This window comes from Salmo salar, chromosome ssa06 (genome assembly GCF_905237065.1).
Source record: "Salmo salar chromosome ssa06, Ssal_v3.1, whole genome shotgun sequence".
NCBI lineage: Eukaryota > Metazoa > Chordata > Actinopteri > Salmoniformes > Salmonidae > Salmo > Salmo salar.
In genome coordinates, this window is record NC_059447.1 from 90,612,715 (window position 1) to 90,627,721 (window position 15,007).

Below are 15,007 nucleotides of genomic sequence, written 5' to 3' on the forward strand. Positions count from 1 at the left end.
CACCAGGCTGATGGGGTGAAGGCTGCACTGGGCTCAGGGGTATCTGAGCTTCCACCAGGCTGATGGGGCAGCTCTGTTGGTGGCATGGTCAGAAGCTGTTGACGGGAGGACATCATGTCCCTCTCTCTCTGCTGCAGCTCCACCTCTCTCTCTGCTGCAGCTCCACCTCTCTCTCTGCTGCAGCTCCACCTCTCTCTCTGCTGCAGCTCCACCTGTCTCTCTGCTGCAGCTCCACCTCTCTCTCTGCTGCAGCTCCACCTCTCTCTCTGCTGCAGCTCCACCTGTCTCTCTGCTGCAGCTCCACCTCTCTCTCTGCTGCAGCTCCACCTGTCTCTCTGCTGCAGCTCCACCTCTCTCTCTGCTGCAGCTCCACCTCTCTCTCTGCTGCAGCTCCACCTTCGCTACACACAGCTACTCTTGCAGGACATCATTGGACTGTTGCTTCTGTTCAGAGTTCTGTCTTAACTTATGTCTTGACTGTTCTATTGAAGCACAACGTTCCTCCTGGAAATGCCTCAACTCTTCCATCAGCGTCTGGACAGTGTCACATTGTAATACCTCAACTCTTCCATCAGCGTCTGGACAGTGTCACATTGTAATACCTCAACTCTTCCATCAGCGTCGGGACAGTGTCACATTGTAATACCTCAACTCTTCCATCAGCGTCGGGACAGTGTCACATTGTAATACCTCAACTCTTCCATCAGCGTCTGGACAGTGTCACATTGTAATACCTCAACTCTTCCATCAGCGTCTGGACAGTGTCACATTGTAATGCCTCAACTCTTCCATCAGCGTCGGGACAGTGTCACATTGTAATGCCTCAACTCTTTCATCAGCGTCTGGACAGTGTCACATTGTAATACCTCAACTCTTCCATCAGCGTCAGGACAGTGTCACATTGTAATACCTCAACTCTTCCATCAGCGTCTGGACAGTGTCACATTGTAATACCTCAACTCTTCCATCAGCGTCTGGACAGTGTCACATTGTAATACCTCAACTCTTCCATCAGCGTCGGGACAGTGTTACATTGTAATACCTCAACTCTTCCATCAGCGTCTGGACAGTGTCACATTGTAATACCTCAACTCTTCCATCAGCGTCTGGACAGTGTCACATTGTAATACCTCAACTCTTCCATCAGCGTCGGGACAGTGTCACATTGTAATACCTCAACTCTTCCATCAGCGTCTGGACAGTGTCACATTGTAATACCACAACTCTTCCATCAGCGTCTGGACATGTCACATTCTTATTGTTTGTTGTCCCTGTATTCTGTCATCTCCACTTCAACTAGGGAGAGTTGCTACAGCTGAAGGAGGGAGTGATGTATTTTGAAGCCCGGTTTATGGGAGTTGCAGGCATATTGTTAATGTAGATAATGTCAGTTTTCAGTTCATCATCCCACTAAAGGTATTATCATGTCGAACTCTTCTTCAAAACAGCTCTAGACTGGCCTCAGAGCCTTGGTCTTGTTTCCAGACATAAGATGTTTGTTTGCCTTGCCGCAGGACTGCATGCAAAGTATTTGGACGTTCAGTAAAAAGAGAAGATCCCCCTTGATTTTCTATGTCTTTTTGTTGCATAAAATCTGCTGTTAGGGTCTCTGGGTCCTCTTTTAAAACCTTTGCTTTACTGGCAATACCTTTTGCATATTGGATTGCAAGGTTGCTGAGCTTGGAGCTTGTAAATGTATCCATCGTAGTTGATTACAGCAGGATACAGAAGATGTTACAGCTGGCTGTAGCTAGGTGTTTTTAAATGTAAACAAAGCTTACCTTTCTTGTTTTCCTGTCTGAAATGTTTTATCTTGCTTGTGTAAGTTTAGATACTTGTTTTCCTGTCCCTTTTGTAATTTTTGATTGTCCTTTTAGTTATTTGTTAGCTAGGTTTTTTTTTAGCTAACAGCAGGTAGCTAGAAACTGTCTTAGCAACTCCCTAGCAACGTGGTAAACAACTGTTAGCTTGTTAGCTATCAAGTTGAGTTACCAGGATAAGTTGTTTTCTGATGTATTCTCTTCTGACGTTATATTCTTAGTCCTACTTCCTTTATCTTTCACTCACTTATTTTTCTCCAATGTACTCTTCCTCTAAATCATTTGAAATATGATATAAAATACAAGATATTAGGAGCTCATCATTTTACCAGCTGCTCTCTCTCTCTCTCTCTCTCTCTCTCTCTCTCTCCATAGCGGTGTGTATGTGGGAGATCCTGAGCCGAGGGCAGCAGCCTTTCTTCTGGTTGGAGAACCGTGATGTCATCATCCAGCTGGAGCAAGGCATCAGACTACCCAAACCTGATGACTGCCCTCCTGCCCTCTACTCCCTCATGACACGCTGCTGGTCCTACAACCCCCGCGAGAGACCCTCCTTCACAGAGCTGGTCGTGAAGATCAGGTACTGACTGCCATGGCCTGGCTTGGCTTGGCTATGTTCTGAAATCTGATTTGAATATGGTTGTATATAATCTCCACCCTGCACAGCCAGAAGAGGACTGGCCACCCCTCATAGCCTGGTTCCTCTCTAGGTTTCTTCCTAGGTTTTGGCCTTTCTAGGGAGTTTTTCCTAGCCACCATGCTTCTACACCTGCATTGGTTGCTGTTTGGGGTTTTAGGCTGGGTTTCTGTACAGCACTTTGTGATATCAGCTGATGTTAGAAGGGCTATATAAATACATTTGATTTGATTTGTGATTGTTAAACCACAAATAGCTTGCCGATATGTCCTTTTTCTTTTCACAGTGACGTCCATCAGATGGAGAAGGAGCAGGAGGCAGAGAGAGAGAGGGACAGAAAACGCTCCATCAAGTTCTTTGACACCAAGTTCAAATTCAACGAGCCTCCTCCTAAGGTAGTATCCTATCTTTTTAATGAGACACACACACACACACACACACACACACACACACACACACACACACACACACACACACACACACACACACACACACACACACACACACACACACACACACACACACACACACACACACACAGTCTTGTACAGCTAACCTTGTGGGGGGATACAATTCAGTCCCATTCAAAATCCTATTTTCCCTAACCCCTAACCCTAATCTTAACCCAAAAACCTAACCTTAACCCTAATCCTGAACCTAGCTCCTAACCCTAAGCCTTAATGTAATTCTAATCCTAACACTAATTCTAACCTTAACCCTAAACCCCCTAGAAATAGCATTTGACCTCGTGGGGACTAACAAAATGTCCCCAGTTGGTCAAATTTTTCCACACACACACACACACACACACACACACACACACACACACACACACACACACACACACACACACACACACACACACACACACACACACACCTTCAGCATCATTGTTTTTTGTCATAGCGTTGTTAGAATTAGCATATAAGTTACTCAGCGCCTGTCAACGTTTCTGTCCCTGTGTTTCTAGCCCTCCAGGATGAAACCTGGGGGTCGTTTTGGTAACAATATTGGCCTGCACGTTCAGCTGAATGAGGCCCTGTGTGCCAGCTCTCCAGACTTGGTCAGTCCCTGTGAATACACCACTGCTGTAGACTCCAGGAGCAACACAGCGGTCGTGCCCATGATGTCTCCACGACGACGCAGCATGGGGGTGAGACTCTAGTTCTCTAGTTCTAGTCTACTTCCTTCTAGACTCTAGTACTCTAGTTCTAGTCTACTTCCTTCTAGACTCTAGTTCTAGTCTACTTCCTTCTAGACTCTAGTTCTCTAGTTCTAGTCTACTTCCTTCTAGACTCTAGTACTCTAGTTCTAGTCTACTTCCTTCTAGACTCTAGTTCTAGTCTACTTCCTTCTAGACTCTAGTTCTCTAGTTCAAGTCTACTTCCTTCTAGACTCTAGTTCTAGTCTACTTCCTTCTAGACTCTAGTTCTCTAGTTCTAGTCTACTTCCTTCTAGACTCTAGTTCTAGTCTACTTCCTTCTAGACTCTAGTTCTCTAGTTCTAGTCTACTTCCTTCTAGACTCTAGTTCTAGTCTACTTCCTTCTAGACTCTAGTTCTCTAGTTCTAGTCTACTTCCTTCTAGACTCTAGTTCTCTAGTTCTAGTCTACTTCCTTCTAGACTCTAGTTCTAGTCTACTTCTTTCTAGACTCTAGTTCCCTAGTTCTAGTCTACTTCCTTCTAGACTCTAGTTCTAGTCTACTTCCTTCTAGACTCTAGTTCTAGTCTACTTCCTTCTAGACTCTAGTTCTCTAGTTCTAGTCTACTTCCTTCTAGACTCCAGTTCTCTAGTTCTAGTCTACTTCCTTCTAGACTCTAGTACTCTAGTTCTAGTCTACTTCCTTCTAGACTCTAGTTCTCTAGTTCTAGTCTACTTCCTTCTAGACTCTAGTTCTCTAGTTCTAGTCTACTTCCTTCTAGACTCTAGTTCTCTAGTTCTAGTCTACTTCCTTCTAGACTCTAGTTCTAGTCTACTTCCTTCTAGACTCTAGTTCTCTAGTTCTAGTCTCCTTCCTTCTAGACTCTAGTTCTCTAGTTCTAGTCTACTTCCTTCTAGACTCTAGTACTCTAGTTCTAGTCTACTTCCTTCTAGACTCTAGTTCTCTAGTTCTAGTCTACTTCCTTCTAGACTCTAGTTCTCTAGTTCTAGTCTACTTCCTTCTAGACTCTAGTTCTAGTCTACTTCCTTCTAGACTCTAGTTCTCTAGTTCTAGTCTACTTCCTTCTAGACTCTAGTTCTCTAGTTCTAGTCTACTTCCTTCTAGACTCTAGTTCTCTAGTTCTAGTCTACTTCCTTCTAGACGCTAGTTCTCTAGTTCTAGTCTACTTCCTTCTAGACTCTAGTTCTAGTCTACTTCCTTCTAGACTCTAGTTCTCTAGTTCTAGTCTACTTCCTTCTAGACTCTAGTTCTAGTCTACTTCCTTCTAGACTGTAGTTCTAGTCTACTTCCTTCTAGACTCTAGTTCTCTAGTTCTAGTCTACTTCCTTCTAGACTCTAGTTCTCTAGTTCTAGTCTCCTTCCTTCTAGACTCTAGTTCTCTAGTTCTAGTCTCCTTCCTTCTAGACTCTAGTTCTCTAGTTCTAGTCTACTTCCTTCTAGACTCTAGTTCTCTAGTTCTAGTCTACTTCCTTCTAGACTCTAGTTCTAGTCTACTTCCTTCTAGACTCTAGTTCTCTAGTTGTAGTCTACTTCCTTCTAGACTCTAGTTCTCTAGTTCTAGTCTACTTCCTTCTAGAGTCTGGTTACTCTATTTCCACCCTCAGCTGGATTTAAGGTACCGTAAGCATCTGTTTTTCAGGGATACAGTATCTTCAACCTATTTTCCGTTTCATTAACTCCTTCTACTTTAGGTCTCGATGACGATCCAAGTCATGTGTCCCGTGTTTGTGTTAAATCCCTGTGTTACTGCTATAAGGCCAACAAGCAAGGCTACTGTATTACTAGCTCTCTACTATATGAATGTGTGTCTCCCTTCCAATAGGGGGGTGAGTTCATTGTGGAGCCGTCCAGTAAGGAAGACGCCCAGCGGTTGTGGCAGATGGAGAGACAGCGTATGCAGGAGACGATGAGACAACAGAAACAACAGATGATGGAGGACAACAAGTGGCTGACCAAAGAGGAGAGACTCCTGGTGGGGAATATACCTTTGACCTTTACCCCCATAGACCTAGCAACCCGCCCTAACAACTAGCTCTCTGTACGCCCTGTCCACCATAACTACCTTCGGTCTTCCCTGTCATCCAACCCCCTTTCCACTCTAACCACCAGCCCCGTAACTCTCACTCTCAGTGGGTCTGTGTTTGAAATGACTGTCCCTTTGGGGACCATAAGGTTCCGTGGCCAATCGAAGGTCCACGTCCATATAATGTCAAATGAACCTGAAGCTACTTGTTCCTTTACAGGATCCCATGAGACAGGAGGACGCCACCAGCCCACTGGTATGTGTTTGTATAAAAGTTCATACATGAATATAACAAGTTCTAAAGCTTTCTACCTGCAGGCTTTCGGTAAAGTGTTACCTCAGCCTATGATTTTCTGGTCTGTAATTTACTCGTCTGTCTGTTCGTTTACTCGTCTGTCTGTACATGAGATCACAATGAATTGTTAACAAATCCCCAGCTGACTTTCCTGCTGTGCGATATATAGTTGTAGTAGGTATGATTATTAGTCTGTCAGGTTTCTGTAGTTATTCTGCTTTTCTCTCTGTCTATAGTCACCTGAAGCTGAGACTGGACATGGTGAGTGGTCCTTCACAATATCTAGTTGTATGAAATGCAATTTCATGAAGTGAAACAAAAGTATCATAAACATCCTCCAGTCCTTCTCATACACCCCTCCTTTCTCCCCTCTCTTCTCCTCTCTGAAACCCCAGCCACGCCAGACAAGCCCCCACGTCTCACCGCCCCCACAGCCCAGGCCCCCCCTACAGCCCAGGCCGCCCCCACAGCAGAGCTGGACCGGTCAGATGACCAGGTGTACCAGGCGGTCATGGAGCTGGTCAAGGTGGTGGTGCAGCTGAAGAACGATGTCAACACACTACAGCCTGAACAATACATCAACATAGTGAAGGTAAAGACATGGAATGTGGTGACTCGAGCCGTAGGACAAACCTGAATCAGACACTTGTGATTCAGCTTGGAGTTTCACGTTTTGGGAAAATTAGTCCCATTGTACCGGGCAAACACAATCAAGGGCAGCTCAAGTATATGAAAGTATTTGACTGTACCCAGGTCTGCTGTAGAATAGAGGCAAAAGACACACAGAAACATTATAACATAGTTTCTGTATCCCAATTTTCCCAGGATAAAAATACTGATATTTCTGTGCATGTGCAGGATTTATTTTTACATAGCTGAGTACCCAGTCCACTGCCTATGTAGCAGCTGTGCTGAGTACCCAGTCCACTGCCTATGTAGCAGCTGTGCTGAGTACCCAGTCCACTGCCTATGTAGCTGCCGTGCTGCGTACCCAGTCCACTGCCTATGTAGCAGCTGTGCTGAGTACCCAGTCCACTGCCTATGTAGCAGCTGTGCTGAGTACCCAGTCCGCTACCTATGTAGCTGCTGTGCTGAGTACCCAGTCCGTTACCTATGTAGCTGCTGTGCTGAGTACCCAGTCCACAGCCTATGTAGCTGCCGTGCTGAGTACCCAGTCCTTACTGCCCCTATGTAGCAGCCGTGCTGAGTACCCAGTCCACTGCCTATGTAGCTGCTGTGCTGAGTACCCAGTCCACTACCTATGTAGCTACTGTGCTGAGTACCCAGTCCGTTACCCATGTAGCTGCCGTGCTGAGTACCCAGTCCGTTACCCATGTAGCTGCCGTGCTGAGTACCCAGTCCGTTACCTATGTAGCTGCTGTGCTGAATACTCCGCTACCGTTCCCCCCCTCCTTGATCACCTTTGTCCTGTCACTGTTGTAGCCTTCAAGGTTGTACACAGAACAGTTTAAACTATTGCATTCCACGTATCCGGAAGCATTTCATGTTGATTTATTTTCAGTAGGAGAGTTGGCCGATTTTTACCCAAACTGTAATTTTATTAAATAGATTTTTGTCATTTAGCAGATGCTCTTATCCAAAGCAACTTACAGTAGTGAATACAGTTCATACATTTAATTTCATGCATTGTTTTTTTTTCATTCTTTTTTTTATACTGGCCCCCTGTGGGAATCAAACCCACAACCCTGGCGTTGCACACACCATGCTGGCGTTGCAAACACCATGCTCTACCAACTGAGCCACAGGGAATCATAATCGACATGTTCGTACCTGCTTTGTTGTCAGTATTGCAAACATAAAGCACGACACAAACAGGCATCCTGCTTGTGCAACGGCAATATATTTGTTACAACAGACAGACAGACAGAGAGTTAAAAGTCGTAGCTGTTTTTTGGAACGTTGGTTCAAATCCCCGCAGGGTTTTTTATTTCATCTTTTCAGAAACATGAGGCAGAGACATAGGCTACATCACCATGGTTCAGAAGAGGGTAATGAGAGGAACATGAAGGGGGGGGGGGGGGCAGCTACGTTAGATTAATGAATGTGTGTAAAATAACACACAGAAAGAGGTTTCCGGAGGGGCGGGGCTTGTATCCGTAGCCGCGGTAACAGCTCGACTTGCCGGGAAATATTTTATTGATTTAATGACTCTCTCTCTCTCTCTCGTCTCTCTCTCTCTCTCTCTCTCTCTCTCTCTCTCTCTCTCTCTCTCTCTCTCTCTCTCTCTCTCTCTCTCTCTCTCTCCAGTCTGTAGGGCTGACCTTGCGGAGTCTGATCCACAGTGTGGATGATATTCTACCTACCCTGCATGAATCCATCAGGACGGAGGTACAGTAACAACCATCTCCCTCTTATCTCACACCTTCTCTCCGATATTTTATTTTTATATTTTACCTTTTATCTAACTAGGCAAGTCAGTTATGAACAAATTCTTATTTTCAATAACGGCCTAGGAACAGTACCACGTGCTTCATAACCACGGTTGCTATTTACTCTGATTTTCATATAAACCAAAATATGGCCATAAAAATAAGAGAACAAACAGATTCTAACATCATTTATACAGTAAATATAATACAGGCTTGTTCAGGGGCGGAATGACAGATCTTTTACCTTGTCAGCCCGGGGATTCAATTTTGCAACCTTTCGGTTACTAGTCCAACACTCTAACCACTAGGCTACCTGCTGGCTACTAGTCCAACGCTCTAACCACTAGGCTACCTGCCTCCTCTAACCACTAGGCTACCTGCTGGCTACTAGTCCAACGCTCTAACCACTAGGCTACCTGCCTCCTCTAACCACTAGGCTACCTGCTGGTTACTAGTCCAACGCTCTAACCACTAGGCTACCTGCCTCCTCTAACCACTAGGCTACCTGCTGGCTACTAGTCCAACGCTCTAACCACTAGGCTACCTGCCTCCTCTAACCACTAGGCTACCTGCTGGTTACTAGTCCAACGCTCTAACCACTAGGCTACCTGCCTCCTCTAACCACTAGGCTACCTGCTGGTTACTAGTCCAACGCTCTAACCACTAGGCTACCTGCTGGCTACTAGTCCAACGCTCTAACCACTAGGCTACCTGCTGGTTACTAGTCCAATGCTCTAACCACTAGGCTACCTGCTGGTTACTAGTCCAACACTCTAACCACTAGCCTACCTGCCGATATCCCCTTCCCTCAACGGCACATCCTCAGTCTCTCAATCCCTCTATTCTCTTGTTCTACTGAGATGTTCACTTTAGGAACAATGAGAAAGGAGTTGTCTAAAAGAGGAAACAGACTAGCACGCAGACTACCATGACCTTAACAGTCTCTCCCACCCTCTCAGATCGAGGGCACCCAGAAGCTGTTGAACAACGACATGGCAGAGTTGATCAGTAAGATGCGTCTGGCCCAGCAGAACGCCATCACCTCTCTGAAGGAAGAGTGTAAGAAACAGATGCTGACTGCAGCACACAACCTGGCCATGGATGGGAAGAACCTTCTGGATGCTGTGGACCAGGCCAGGGTCAGGGCCAACCTGGCCAAGCCCAACCCGGAAGACCCATAGTGGGGTAAATACCCATAGGGTATTGTTTTTTTTCTTCATTGGAGGACTAGTCAGAACCAAGCATGTTGCGACTGATTGGATGGACATCAGTGACTTGCAGGTACAATAGTCGAGATAAGTGGCATCAATATGACTGGCATCAATGTGACTTGAAATGTAAGGTCAGGATTCAAATGAACAGAAAAGAGGACTTCCTTGTGTGATATCTGTTTATCATCTCAGTGCTATAAATTAAAGACATGCTTTGGAACTTTGGCGACTACTAAGTATTTTTTAAATCTCCCTCTTTGGGCTGGATGTGTCAATGTGTAGTTCATACATGCATAATCTATGAATTACTGTCTTACGTCAATTAGCCACAAAATCCATAGTTTGAAAGCTGTGCCAGGTCATTTTGTCTACATTTCCTAGCAATAACAGTTATAGCCAATGAGCTAGCCCCTCGCATTTTACTGACAACTAGCGAGAGGCCTGCCCAATGAGAGAGAGAGAGAGAGAGAGAGAGAGAGAGAGAGAGAGAGAGAGAGAGAGAGAGAGAGAGAGAGAGAGAGAGAGAGAGAGAGAGAGAGAGAGAGAGAGAGAGAGAGAGAGAGAGAGAGATTTACAGGGACCACTTTAGGCTTGTAAAGCGCTACTTCAGAACTACTGGCTAAAACGTATCGGAGAATCTCTTAAAGAAAATAAAAAAATTTAAATAGTCACATTCTCTCTGTCTGCTTAGGTATAACGGAGAATTTACTTCCAGGTTATCTTCCTGTGGTTCTTCCTAGTAATGCTGGCCAGATCAATAGTATTGTTTTAGTGTGACAGATTTATTTATTTTATGGAATGTGTGAAGCTGTTTCTAGACGTTTGACTTGATAGATATACTATTACTTCTCATTACCTTTTTTTTTAAATCACAATTTTTATAACCTGGTTTTATTGTAGATTAATTTAAACAGTGATAGTGTTGTACTTTGGAAAGGAAAGTATATGCTTTCTGTGCAATTATACAGGATTTAGGAAAGTTATGAAAGCCATGTTTATTCCTATTCATTCCCAAAACAGACATTTTGTATTTATACAGTCTTTACTACACAGCAACACATTGTTAAAGAATATGCTTTATAATGTTATGGCAGCAGAGTGAGTGAGTGAGTGAGTGAGTGAGTGAGTGAGTGAGTGAGTGAGTGAGTGAGTGAGTGAGTGAGTGAGTGAGTGAGTGAGTGAGTGAGTGAGTGAGTGAGTGAGTGAGTGAGTGAGTGAGTGAGTGAGTGAGTGGTAGTACAAACTGATTCAGAGTTCATACTAAGAAGTTAGTCTTCTTTTTGCCCCTTACTTCCTTGAAAACAGCCAAGTAATCTTATTGGATAGAATTTACCCACAAGTCATTGCTTCTCCAATATGAAGCAGTACATTTAGGGGATTCTGTTACTGCTTCCCAGGCTCAAAACAAAAAGTGCCGTGGGTTAAGCACGTGTTGTAGGATTCTGTGTTTTCACATGCAAAAGGGATTTCATTTTAATAACAAAGGCTTTATATCAGCCTTCTCAATGAAAACTAGTTTGAAAATTCAAACATCTTTTCCATAAAATATATATGTTTCCTGGACGATGCACCATGCTGCCTTGTTGACAACATGACCGAGCAGCGCAGATTACTGTATGAGGGCGCTCCTCTCTCACCACTTTTGCCCGTTCACATCACGTCACGTCATAGCCCGGTGGACTCAATGTGACTCCCTTATTGGTAGTCATCCTACTAACTTAGTGACAGTCCTTCATCTGTCTCCACTCCTACCACCGGCCTGTCATTGTAGTGCCAGTCCCATGGTACCCGCTCCCGGGGCGGGTATCACAGACACCACAAGGTCCTAGATCATGCCGGCCAACCAGGGAGGAAGGAAGAGACCGATGGTACCCAGCAGACACACGATGATAAACATCCACAGGAAGATACGGTCGATCACCATGGCAACGTACTTCCAGTCTTCCTTCACCTGGATGGAGAGACATGAATGAATGGTAACCACTCTTCTTTTCTATCTTTTTTTGAAAACTTTTTAGTCAACTAAAGAAGGTGAAACAACCTAACCTAACATACGGAAATAGCAGCTATCTGCAATATGAGTGTTACTCGTGCTGACAGTTTAGTTGTCATAACCACTCACACTAAAGTCAGCGTCCTCTGCCCTCAGGTGGTCTGCGATGTAGTGCAGCCCCTCCAGAGCCCGTATAACGCTGGGAGACAGAGGGAACTCTATCCCTCTAGACTCTGACACCAAGTTATCTATCTTATCTGGTCGCTGGGTGGGGTTAACCCTTCTATTCACCCCTCTTCCTCCCCCACCTCCTCCTCCTCCCCTATCCAGGCGGTTCTGGGGCTGTCCTGCCCCTGGGGGTGGGTGGTTCTGCTGGGGTGGAGGAGTGGAGCCCGGGGGTCTGGGTGACAGAGGGCGGAAGGAGAAGTACGAGGTCAAAGCCCCCAGCTCCAGGTCCTCATAACAGGGCGTCCGTCTCTGGGGATCCTCTGTGGTCCCACCTCCTCCGTCCCGAAGCCAGCTGGCTGAGGTGCTGAGGCAGGGAGGACGGACTAGGCCTGAATGAAGGAATTAAGAAATTAATTAATTAATTCATGATTGGATTTGATACATTTAAACTACATATAAAGTTGCCTCAGTCATGGGAGTACAACAAAACATATATTGAGGGCCAGTTTCCCAGACACATGTTTATCAATGTGTGCCTAGTTTAGGACTAAGAAGCACTTTCAGTAGAAAATCACCATTAAGAATGATTAATAGTTCTGGAACCAGGCTTTACCTGTGCCCGGGAAACCGGCCCTAAAAATCACAGTCTACCAACGTGGTCCTGTTATTACCACCTGGTAGTCTAGTGTTGGTGGTCCGTCCCTGGTGCCGTGCCACCGCTGCCCCCTGTTGGAGCAACAACAACCTGCATCTCCTTCCGTCCGGCGCAGGCCGCCTCATGAACAGCCACCTGGGGATCAGGTCCAGGAAGACAGAGTGGACCCAGCGAGGCATCTTATGGGTCCCCGGGGAGCGGTGGTGGACGTTGAGGACAAACACGGTGATGACGATGGAGAGAGTGACGAAGATCATGGTGAAGAGGAGGTACTCTCCAATCAGAGGGATGACCAGGGAGGTGGAAGGGATGATCTCTGTGATGAGGAGCAGGAAGACGGTGAGGGAGAGGAGGACGGAGATACACAGAGTGATCTTCTCCCCACAGTCTGGAACAAGAAGGAGGCAGAGGGGGAGGAGGAGGATAAGGAAGGAGAGGAGAAGAACAAGGAGGAAGAGGACGAGGGGGAAGAGGAGGAGGTTGAAGAGGATGGGGGAGATGAGGAAGGAGAGGAGGGGGAAGATGAGGAAGGAGAGGAGGGGGAAGATGGGGAGGAGGAACAGGAGGGAGAGGAGGATGAGGAAGAAGAGGAGGAGGGGGAAGACGGGAAGGAGGAACGGGGAAGAGGAGGAGGAAGACAGGGAGGGGGGACGGGAAAAAATACTTTTTGGTCCATCTTGCAGAGAACGGAAATTTATTTTTACACACAACCCAGCCCCCCAAAACACACACACACGCACACCCCAAGAGGTTGGAAGCAATGGGTCAGCTACAATGGGTCAGCTACAATAGGTCAGCTACAATGGATCAGCTACAATGGGTCAGCTACAATGGGTCAGCTACAATGGATCAGCTACAATGGGTCAGCTACAATGGGTCAGCTACAATGGGTCAGCTACAATAGGTCAGCTACAATGGATCAGCTACAATGGGTCAGCTACAATGGGTCAGCTACAATGGGTCAGCTACAATGGGTCAGCTACAATGCAGCAGCCCTAGAACAGTTGTTAGGTGCCTTACTCAAGGGCACAATAGCAGGAGAGGGTATTTAGGATGACACCTCACTCTACACCAGATTTTCCCATCCCAGCTGGGGATGTTAGCTGGTAAGCAATGGGAATATTAGCTAAAATGTCAGAAATTGTATTTACACACCAGTGTTCTACTAAAACTAAACTGTTTCCAGAACCAAATTGAGTAGCTGGTCAGTAGCTGGTTCTGTGTATTGAGGAATAGGTCACCATGGGCCCACAGTAACAACACATGCAAACACACATTCACACACATATGTCAGCAACACTGGTCCTTCAGCTCAGACCACTTCTGTTTTTCTGGGGCTGGGCAGAGAGAGAAACGGTTTTAAGTTGTCTTTGAGTTTCACCACAGAATCTCAATAAAAGGAACAGAGTAATTTCCCACGTATTTGTTTTTGTATTTGCAACTGAACAACATACAGTTTTGTTACCATGGCAAAGATAGTCTATACTAGTCTATACACACCGACGGTCGTGTGGAGAGACGGACCAAGGAGCAGCGTGATAAAAGTTCCACATCTTTATTTTAGTGAAACTTTCAAACAAAGACCGTGCAGTACTGAGGTGCAACATGCACTCACTCAAAAACAATATCCCACAAAGCAGGTGGGAACAGGGAACCCTTAAGTATGATCCCCAATTAGAGACAACGAACATCAGCTGTCTCTAATTGGGAACCATACCAAGAGCACCAACATAGAAATATATAACCTAGAACAGCCCCTAGTCACGCCCTGACCTACTACACCATAGAGAACCAAGGGCTCTCTATGGTCAGGGCGTGACAGTATCCCCCCCAAAGGTGCGGACTTCGGCCGCAAAACCTGAAACCAAATGTGGAAGGTAGGGGGGGTGATTAGTGTCGGTGGTGGCTCCAGTGCAGGTCGTAGCCCAGGCCCCGGATCCGGCCATGGAGCTGGGTTGGACGTCGTTCCTGGACTGGGCACCGGCGCAGAGGAAGGCTCCTGCCCAGGAGCTGGACTGGACGCCGTGCCTGGACTGGGCACCGGCGCAAAGGAGGGCTCCGGCCATGGAGCCGGACTGGACACCATGCCTGGACTGGCCACCGGCGCAGAGGAAGGCTCCTGCCCTGGAGCTGGACGCCGTGCCTGGACTGGGCACCGGCGCAGAAGAAGACTCTGGCCATGGAGCAGGACTGGACACCGTGCCTGGACTGGGCATCGGTGCATAGGAAGGCTCCCGCCATGGAGCGGGACTGGACACCGTGCCTGGACTGGACGCCGGTGCAGAAGAAGGCTCCCGCCCTGGAGCTGGACTGGACGCCGTGCCTGGACTGGGCACCGGCGCAGTAGACAGCTCCTGCCATGGATCTGGACTGGACGCCGTGCCTGGACTGGGCACCAGCGCAGAGGAAGGCTCCTGCCCTGGAGCGGGAATGGACACCGTGCCTGGACTGGGCACCAGCGCAGAGGAAGGCTCCTGCCCTGGAGCGGGAATGGACACCGTGCCTGGACGCTCCGGGCCGTTGACCGTCGCTGGAGGTTCCGGACAGTCGCTGGAGGTTCCGGACAGTCGCTGGAGGTTCCGGACCGTGGACCGTAGCTGGAGGTTCCGGACAGTCGCTGGAGGTTCCGGACCGTGGACCGTCGCTGGAGGTT

At 46.9% G+C, this 15,007-nt stretch overlaps 2 protein-coding genes across 3 annotated transcripts in view; one reads left to right on the plus strand and one right to left on the minus strand.

Annotated features, from left to right (window-relative positions):
• Positions 1–9,758, plus strand: part of LOC106608317 (protein-tyrosine kinase 2-beta) — a 90,551-nt gene extending 80,793 nt beyond the window's left edge. The window contains exons 21-29 of the mRNA XM_045721173.1: positions 2,196–2,400; positions 2,744–2,852; positions 3,428–3,610; positions 5,442–5,591; positions 5,863–5,898; positions 6,174–6,198; positions 6,333–6,529; positions 8,206–8,286; positions 9,287–9,758. Of these exons, the coding sequence (XP_045577129.1) occupies positions 2,196–2,400; positions 2,744–2,852; positions 3,428–3,610; positions 5,442–5,591; positions 5,863–5,898; positions 6,174–6,198; positions 6,333–6,529; positions 8,206–8,286; positions 9,287–9,508 (1,208 nt within the window). The 3' untranslated portion in view covers positions 9,509–9,758. The remainder of the gene's footprint in view (positions 1–2,195; positions 2,401–2,743; positions 2,853–3,427; positions 3,611–5,441; positions 5,592–5,862; positions 5,899–6,173; positions 6,199–6,332; positions 6,530–8,205; positions 8,287–9,286) is intronic.
• Positions 9,759–10,518: 760 nt separating this feature from the next.
• Positions 10,519–15,007, minus strand: part of LOC106608318 (neuronal acetylcholine receptor subunit alpha-2) — a 53,427-nt gene continuing 48,938 nt past the window's right edge. For both annotated transcript variants that reach the window (XM_045721175.1, XM_045721174.1), the window contains exons 7-9: positions 12,374–12,742; positions 11,661–12,088; positions 10,519–11,489 (exon numbers count right to left, since the gene is read on the minus strand). In XM_045721175.1, the coding sequence (XP_045577131.1) occupies positions 11,364–11,489; positions 11,661–12,088; positions 12,374–12,742 (923 nt within the window). In that variant the 3' untranslated portion in view covers positions 10,519–11,363. The remainder of the gene's footprint in view (positions 11,490–11,660; positions 12,089–12,373; positions 12,743–15,007) is intronic.